The sequence below is a fragment of the Alosa pseudoharengus genome, unplaced genomic scaffold, assembly GCF_046254945.1.
Source record: "Alosa pseudoharengus isolate Yale_2024_CS ecotype anadromous, Long Island Sound unplaced genomic scaffold, YU_APseudo_1.1 YU_APseudo_1.1_scf_9, whole genome shotgun sequence".
Lineage (NCBI taxonomy): Eukaryota > Metazoa > Chordata > Actinopteri > Clupeiformes > Clupeidae > Alosa > Alosa pseudoharengus.
In genome coordinates, this window is record NW_027468881.1 from 29,498,640 (window position 1) to 29,508,202 (window position 9,563).

Genomic DNA, 9,563 nt, shown 5'->3' on the forward strand with positions numbered 1-9,563 from the left:
CCATCTCTCTCTCTCCCTCCTCTTTCTCTCTCTTCCTCTCTCTCCCCTTTCCCACTAACCAGCTGCTCATAGACACTTTGGAGAAATTTCCCCCAGATCAATGCACAGGTGTGTGTGTGTGTGTGTGTGTGTGTGTTGCACTGTTGCTCACAAACACACACACACTACAGCTTTATGGGCACAGATATGTGTATACTGTATGCACTCTTACACACACACACACACACACACACTACAGCGTTATGGGCACGGTTATGTGTGTATTCAGTCACCTAATTTGCACACCGCCAACCCCAACCCGTCAAAACACACACACACACACACACACACACACACACACACACACACACACACACACACAAACACACACACACACACACACACACACACACACACACACACACACACACAAACAAACACACACATAGTCCCTCTGCTGTCTGTTCGTCAGCAGCCTGTGTGCACAGCAGGGCTGTGTGGCATCAGATCCTGTGTCCTTCCTGTTATTCAGCTTTGGGCCTGATACCCCTGGTACAACCGGCTGCCCTGGAGTTACTCTCCGCTTTGGAGTTACCCCGGGCTCTGGAGTCACCCTCCGCTTTGGAGTTACCCCGGGCTCTGGAGTCACCCTCCGCTTTGGAGTTACCCCGGGCTCTGGAGTCACCCTCGCGCTGGACTAACCCTCTGCCCTGTTGATACCCTCTGCTCTTACCCTAAGAGGTGCCAAGCACAAGCACACACCAGCCTCAGCTGGGCAACTGTCTCTCAGACTACACAGCAGAAGCATGACCTAGAGAAGTTCACTGGAACAGACAGCACCATTCAAATCTCCTGCATGTTGCCACCTTAATGGTCTTCTATTAGGACTATCCATTTGTGTGTGTGTCTGTGAGTGTGTGTGTGTGTGTGTGTGTGTGTCAGTGTTTGTGACAGCAATTGCTAAATACACGCTGTCATAGCAGTGCCATTCTATTCATATACATGTGAAGTATAACATGTAAATAACATGTGGTTTACATACAACATATAGCTTAGTTGAACATTATGATTATGGAACAATGCAAACCTTGCAGCACATGTGAAATTCGTTTGTCTAGAAAGAGATGCATATTACAACAATTCTCTAAATGGCTAGCAAATTATTCTTTAGTTGTTTCTTTCTTTATTAATAAAATCTATATTTTTTATGAACATCAAGACGACCTCTTTCAAGAAACTCACAGATAACAACGCTATGATAAAAATAAATTTTATTCAATCACAGCGTAAAAACATTGTAGAAAACACATTATAAATTCTCTTATAAAAAAATCTTTATGCTCTGCATTTCAAAGTATTTTTGGCCGACAATATGGAGAGTATTTATTTTCTTTCCACAGGCCTGAAGGGATCTGGACACAGAAATGTTCACAAACTGAAGTTACTGTCTGACTTCACTGTCAGACTTCCCGCGTCTGTCTCCACCGTCTCCCGAACTGGGTCCTCCTCGCGTGGCCCGCGCACTCCCTGAGCTTCATCCCAGCATTAACGGCTGGGGATACGTTTGTGTTCGCTGCGCCTCACGACCTACCGGCGGCTCATGCGCACGGAATTTACTCCACGCATCCGGAGACAGTCCTTACCGTCCCGCAACTATACAGGAGAGGACGGAGAGAAACGCTACAATTCAGTTTATAGATTCAAACCTTGAAATGAATGCGTTCCATTTCAACTCATTTCAAATTAATTGAAATTAATGCGTATTGTCATAATAATAATAATAATAATAATAATAATAATAATAATAATAGCAGAAGAAAAAGAGGAAGAAGAACGTTTGTTCCTGTAATAACTATTGGTATTAAGCATATTATTATTATTATTATTATTATTATTATTATTATTATTATTATGGTGAGCTGTCAGCATTTTAAAAATCAATGCTCATTTATTTGCCTACATTTCATCTTAGTTCTTTACAGTAAAACCACAATGTGGAGCTGAAAATAAAATTCATTCTTTTCAATATCAATTTACCATTCTTGTCTGAAAAATATGGGGACATTTTCTTAATCAGTTGAGAATAATACACATTTTAAACAACTTGCACAGATCCAATTATTCAGTAGCTTACTTACTACATGGCCTAATAACGCGCACAAAGTCGCCCTGGGTTTTATTTCAACAGCTGACGTGAATGTCTCAGTGGTAATGCTAATTACGGTATTGGTTTTACTGACAACTAACAACACCTATAGCCAAATAATCTAAACGATTATTAGCCATCACTAATTGATGAATATGTAGACTATGCTGTAACACTACATACATTATCAAATGGTATACGGTTTAATTTATTAATGTATTCATCTAATAATTGTTATATTCTATTCTAACAACTATTTCTCCATGACAGTTTAAATCGATCCATTCGGCCTGGTGGTGTTACTCTAATAGCCCTGTGCTCTCATCAGATACTGTGAACCGCTGCTGACATTTACCCCTTTCCTCTGGTTACTCAGGCAGAACGTGCAGATGGTCCGCGGCTGTTTCCCGTCCATCTCTCCGTAGACCGCGCTCAGGCACGGCTGGCCCTCCTCGCTGCCGTCGCCCAGCAGCAGCACGTTGGCCAGGTGTGAGATGTAGCTGGACGCCAGTCGCAGAGTCTCGATTTTAGACAGCTTTCTGTCGATCGGCTCCGTGGGGATGAGAGTCCGAAGTGCCGTAAAAGCGGAGTTCACGCTTTGCGTCCTGTCCCGTTCCCTCGCGTTTGCGGCGTTCCGTTGCTTGACTATGAGGACGCTACCAATACCGGACTTCCGAGACATCCTTCGCCGTTTGTCCGCTGAAGCATAGCAGCCGTAGCTCTGGTCCGAGCTGCCGTCACTCTCGCTGCGGTTTTCTTCGTCCTCAGACATCATGGCGAGGTCAGGGTAGCCGAGGTGAGATGCCATTGGCCTCAACATGGCAAAAGCCATCGTGGGTCGGAGTGCAGTTCCAATAGCCAGGGGGGAAATACTCCAACAAACAAGTTAATGCCACAAGTAATCCGGCTTCACAAAAAATATTCCCCCAAATACTTCTGTGGTATTACCTCTCTGAAAGCATAATTCTGCTGGATCCCTCAGAGGAGAAAGGTCCGCCGGACGGAGACATTGCGATCTGCTCCACGGCGCGTGTCTTTAAGTGGCGCTCGCAGGGGTGGAGTCGACACGAGCGCACAAACGGTTAACCTCCAATCGCAAGCAAAGCATTCCACACTCTGCTATCTTCTGACATTCTCGTGCAAGTTCCAGAAGAAAGACCTTTCTGAATAAACACTGAGACATTTGACTGTGATATGAATGTGCTATACTAAAAAGATGAAACTATGACAATGTATTTGCGTTCAACAGTTGGAGAGGGTGTTTAACCAAGCATCCTACATTAAATACATTTGCCTCTTCAAATGATGCCAGTACGCTGGGGGTTAAATATAAGTTTTTTATGGATTATACTGTAATAATTTCATTCCCATACACTGAAGCGAAGTGATGGGTTTGCCCAAATGAGACATATTCTTCTTATTGTATTCTATTCACTTTAGTAAAATGCACTTTTCCAGACATCTCCTTTTTGCATTGCATTATAAAAACTACTCCCATCCATTCATATGCGCTACTGACACAGACAAACATGAACAGCTTGTTCAACATATGTGCGTAGGCCTGCCTTTGTCTTTATGGCCACATCACGCATTTGCGCCGTTTGCAATGCAACTCATTTACTACAATGGAGGAGGCAGTTCCACTAAAGCAACACTCATGGCTTAAGAGTGTAGAAAATCTAACTATATATAGGCGCGCTGCCTCCAACATTATAGCTTATGTAAACTACATTGGCTGTAGCTGTATACACATTGCCTGTAGGCTACTGTAGGCTATATTGCGTAGAGACACCAAAGGCCAGACACATACATACATACATACTTGGGCATCAAAACACAATTCTGATTCTAAATGAATCTACATGGATCATTATTTTAGTGTGTAGTAGGCCTATTGCGGCAGCTTTCCCATTAGTTGTGAGCATGCAGCACGCCGCGGAGGCAGAGCACGTGTTTGCAAGCATATGTGACATGTCATGAGCATTCCGGGAGTCTCCAAGCCTGACTGCCTTCCTAACGACTTTACAGCCCGCTCCCCCGCTGAGGTGTGCATTCTCTCGGTAGCGCGCGCACAGGACAGCGACACGCGGGGCCGCAGGTGGGCATCCACCAAACGTCGCACGCTCTGTTTCTTTCAGTCAGTTTAACGAGATTCAGAGGGCATTCCCCTCATGACACTGTACCTTGACCCACGTTAAACGATGCTTAGTATGAAAAAGGGGATAAATAAACATAAATATTTCAGCATTGGAGGATCTTCTGTTCACGCTATTTTGCGCACATTCCATGTTTACATAGAGTCTAGTTGCATCTCCCATAGGCCCAATAGTGAACCCAGAAATGTTGAGTACCCTAAAGTTTTATTGCAGAAATGTCATCTATAGGCCTAGTGGATGGATTTCAACTTGGTTGCTAAAAGTTGCTAGCCTCGTGAGACCATCCTGATCTCGCGAGCTTCAGGGTTTCACGCAGATCAGTCTGGATACTTTCCGTTAAAGAGAATTTGGATCATTTCACCAAACGAACGTCCAATCAGCATTGGCTTTGAGGCGGGTTGAGGTGTGAAGCAACGAACAACATGACGGCATCCACAGAGATGAGCATAGCTATCGCGCAAGTTTTATTCAAATTAGAAAGTATTCCTGGGTAAGCTGTGAAGCTATGAGTCTCAGCCATTCAGATGGGAGGAATGAACGACACAGACATCCTCCACTGCTGATTCCAGTTCATAATGGAGGAATATACTTTCTTCAGAAGTGTAGGGCCTACCGTGAAAACTTGATGGGAATTGTCGTTGATTAGGTTCATGTCACATACAAATGGTAAGTTAAAACATCTTAACGTTAGTCACGTTCCCTAACTTAATTGTATGTTAAACGAAGGCATTAGAAGAACACTTTGTTCATCTAATTGGTTGATTTGGCCCGTCGATAACCAACAAAGGTGGTGATAGACAGATGGTTTATCCAATCAGCTATCCAGTATTTCCGCCCCTTCCCAAAAGTTCTTCAATGAAAAGTTCCCAGATAGATATGCGGAGCAAATCCAGGTTAAAAAGTTGCACCTTGGGCAATTTGCATAATTAGCATAATACGATAATTAAAGCATGAATAGGGTAAAAGTTTTAAATTATAGCTATCAACATGAAACTTTCTCAGTTGATTACTTATGTTAAGATGAGAAAAAAAAGCATTGCATGTTTTTTCTATTTTAATGTTTAAATATGCAAATGAGGCCCTATAATCTAGTTTCATCTCCTATAGGCCCAATAGTGAAGCCAGAAATGTTGAGTACCTTAAAGTTTTATTGCAGAATTGTCATCTATAGGCCTAGTGGATGGATTGCAACTTGGTTGCTAAAAGTTGCACCTTGGGCAATTTGCATAATTAGCATAATAAGATCATTAAAGCGTGAATAGGGTAAAAAATTTAAATCATAGTAAATCATCATAATCACCATGAAACTTTCTCAGTTGATTACTTATATTAAAATGAGATTAGCATGTTTTTTTTTTTTTAAATTTTAATGTTTAAATATGCAAATGAGGCCCTCTCTCATTAAATATGCACTTATTTGCTTACAAATAAAATCAGATCGTTTGATAAAGCCAGGCTCAAAATGATTTTTCCAAGGGAAAACACGTATACTTGGGGGTCTGAATTGGTAAAAACCTTTAAGGAACCCGGTCAGGAGGCAGTGTTAACCTATTACCATTCCGGCCTTCATCATGCCCAGGATTGAAGGATTGAAAGATTTTATTTAAGTGGTTAAAGTTAGACTATAAGGCAGGTGTTGCAGTGAAAAGCCCAAAAAACCAAAAAGGTTTTCACCAACTCAGACCCCCAAGTATACGTGGTGTTTTCCAGGAGTCCGGCAGTCATGCAGGAGATGAGTGTTCTCTGGAGTGACTTACTGTAAAGCCATACACACACACACACACACACACACACACACACACACACACACACACACACACACACACACACAGATAGAGAGTCTGTTTGTGTAGAAGAGAGATCCCCAGAGGAAAAGATCTGTGTGATGCTGCAACACAGAGAGCGTGTGTGTTGGGGAAAGAGTGTGTGTGATAGGGAGTCAGTGGGATAGAATGTCTGATGTCATGTGATCTTTACATGACCAACACTTAGACCTCTGAACTCTGTCCCTTCCACCTCTCCCAACCAATGTGCGCAGATTGTGAGGTCATCTACATGAGAAAGTGAGGTCATCTATGTGAACTCCAAATGCCACACCACCCCCCTCCCACCTTACGGAATGTCAGAATGTCTGACTTCGCCAGACAAAAGGAGCTGGTTGCCTAGGCCAGTGTTTTTCAACCTTTTTTGTGCCACGGCACACGTTTGACACTTAAAATGTCCCACGGCACACTAACATCCTGTGTGAAGAAAAAATAAACATACCATAGCCTAAAATTTCAAATAATACACAGATATGGCCTTATTATGGCTTCTATGCAAGACCTGCTCAATAAAACAAGCGCCCTCTGTTTCATTTGTAGGTGACTATATCTAATTTAATTGTTGTTATGAACTGGATATGTGATGATTCTGTGAATACTGGATATGGGGCCCCCGTTGTACAATGCCTGCATACCACAAATAGTGCAATCATACAATCAATGAGAGCATGTGGTTATAGATTATTTGATGCAACAGTTGCTTTTCTGGACCAGTGAGTGACATTTGGGTAATTTTCTGCGGCACACCTGATGATCTCTCACGGGTCACTAGTGTGCCCCGGCACAGTGGTTGAAAAACACTGGCCAAGGCTATTACAATAGAATAGGTCACCCCTCATGTCTTTGTAATTTGCATTCGGTTTGCAGTAGTAGTTTAATATTTAGTCACATAGGACTTGGCTGATTTTTTCCTCGACCACGAACATTGTTGACAGTGTAGGTCCCGCCCCTTCCTTGATTTTAATTGGCTAGAGAGAAGTGATAAACCAATCAGGAACTGAGAAATTAAACTCCTTCCGTTTCATGCAAACTCTCTCACACACACCACTATACTCTTTCGCATTCACCACTATACTCTCTCGCATACACTATACTCTCTCGCATACACTACTAAACTGTCTCTCACATACACTACTAGAGTCTCTCACATATACTACTCTCTCACATACACTACTAAACTTTCTCACATACACTACTATTGTCTCTCACATACACTCTCACATATACTACTATACTCTCTCACATACACTATACTCTCTCACATATACTACTATACTCTCTCACATACACTACTAAACTCTCTCACATACACTACTATACTCTTTACTCTCTCACATACACGACTATACCCTCTCATACAACGTAAAAGTTATAATAGTGAGTGTGTATGAGTATAGTGGTGTATATGCAAGATTATGATAGTGTGTGTAAGACCAAGTATGAATTAAGGCCTAGACGGCCCCTCATAGAGGAGAGCCATACACAAACACACACAGAAATACACACACACACACACACACAGATCTATCTAAACACATCAGACCACACGTGATCCCCTCCATGATCAGCCTTCCAGCAGAGATATCACAGCTGAGGTGCACACGCAAACACACACACACACACACACACACACACACACACACACACACACACACACACAAGCTCTCTCTCTCTCTCTCTCTCTCTCACACACACACACACACACACACACACACACACACACACACACACCACTGTGTGTGTTTTGGTTGTAGGAGAAAGTGAAGTGTTGTGAAAATAAACTGAGAACAGATGTCACCAGTAGCCGAGGTCAAAACGGGTGTCTCTTTGTGTGTGTGTGTGTGTGTGTGTGTGTGTGTGTGTGTGTGTGGATAAGGGCGGACGTACAGTTTTAGAGGTATCTATGTGCCTCTTTGTGTGTTTGTGTGTGTGTGTGTGTGTGTGTGTGTGTGTGTGTGTGTGTGGATAAGGGCGGACGTACAGTTTTAGAGGTATCTATGTGCCTCTTTGTGTGTTTGTGTGTGTGTGTGTGTGTGTGTGTGTGTGTGTGTGTGTGTGTATACAGGATATTGCAAGTGAGAAAGAGAGAAAAAGAGTGAAAGCGAGTGAGAGAGAGAAGGAGAAAGAGAGGAAGAGAGAGTGCAAGAGAGAAGAAGACTGTCTGTGAATGAGGGAGAAAGAGAAGGAGAGAGAGAGACAGAGAGAGAGAACACAGTCGGGTCAGCTTTCACAAACACACATCTGACATTTCAAACCCACTGGATTGATAGGTCAGCTGCACAAACACACACACACACACACACACACACACACACACACCCTTTAGATTGTCTGTAATCATAAATACCAGTAGAGGGCCCAAGGAGACCAAAGTTGTACCAATCTAGTGATTGCTGCAGAAAATGCAACCCCCCTGTTGGGTTACTACAGCCCACTGCTGAGTCATTGCTGGGTTAGTACAGCTTACTCTTTTTTCCCCTCTCTATTATTGTGTTGAATGCTCCAAATGTAAAGCACTTTGAGCTGCATTCTGTGTATGAAAGGTGCTATTCAAGTAAAGCTTATTATTATTACTGCTTGGTTATTACAGCCCACGGCTGGGTTACTACAGCCATCTGCTGGGTCATTGCTGGGTTAGTACAGCCCTCGGCTGGGTCATTGGTGGGTTAGTACAGCCCTCGGCTGGGTCATTGGTGGGTTAGTACAACCCTCTGCTGGGTCATTGGTGGGTTAGTACAGCCCTCTGCTGGGTCATTGGTGGGTTAGTACAGCCCTAGCCTCGTGAGCCCATCCTGATCTCGCGAGCTCGCAGATCAGTCTGGCATCTTTCCGATAGAGAAAATTTAGAGCAGTTCACCAAACGAACGGCCAATCAGCATTGGTTTTGAGGCGGGTTTAGGTGTGACGCAACGAACAACATGACGACATCCACAGATGAGATGAGCATAGCTATCGCGCAAGTTTTATTCAAATTAGAAAGTATTCCTGGGGAAGCTGTGAAGCTATGAGTCTCAGCCATGCAGCTGGGAGGAATTAACGACACAGACATCCTCGAAGACGGCCGATTTCAGTTCATAATGGAGGAATATACTTTCTTCAGAAGTGCAGGGCCTACTGTGAAAACTTGTTGGGAATTGTCGTTGATTAGGTTCTTGTCATATACAAATGGTAAGTTAAAATTTTTTAACGTTAGTTACGTTACCTAACCAACCTGGTCTCATTAGGAAAACGTTCCCCTGGGAACGTTTTGGCAAACCCAGCCAAACGTTCCACCAGACACGTTTCTGAGGTGCAAACTAGCCAAGCAACCCAGCGGGGGTGCTAAAGAGAGACGTTTAGACGTTGTTTACTACAGTTAGGTCTGGTCAAACTAAATTGTAGCTTACACAAGCTCAGCAGTATTCTTTGGTTAGCAAACCAAAGTTTTGGATTAATAGTGCCTATATCTCGCTACGTTTC

At 43.1% G+C, this 9,563-nt stretch overlaps 1 protein-coding gene across 1 annotated transcript; it reads right to left on the reverse strand.

Moving 5' to 3' along the window:
- Positions 1–1,566: 1,566 nt before the first annotated feature.
- On the reverse strand, positions 1,567–2,957 carry tcf15 (transcription factor 15). Its single transcript, XM_076276662.1, has 2 exons — positions 2,481–2,957; positions 1,567–1,632 (listed from the first exon to the last, which is right to left on the reverse strand). Exons 1-2 carry the CDS (start codon positions 2,955–2,957, stop codon positions 1,567–1,569), a joined length of 543 nt encoding a protein of 180 aa, XP_076132777.1.
- Positions 2,958–9,563: the final 6,606 nt, after the last annotated feature.

Excerpts from the sequence above, each read along its gene's own strand:
- tcf15 (XM_076276662.1), bottom strand. The coding sequence starts at position 2,957 with ATGGCTTTTGCCATGTTGAGGCCAATGGCATCTCACCTCGGCTACCCT. Across the intron at positions 1,633-2,480 it reads TGAGTAACCAGAGGAAAGGG|TTGCGGGACGGTAAGGACTG; the intron begins GTAAATGTCAGC and ends TCTCCTGTATAG.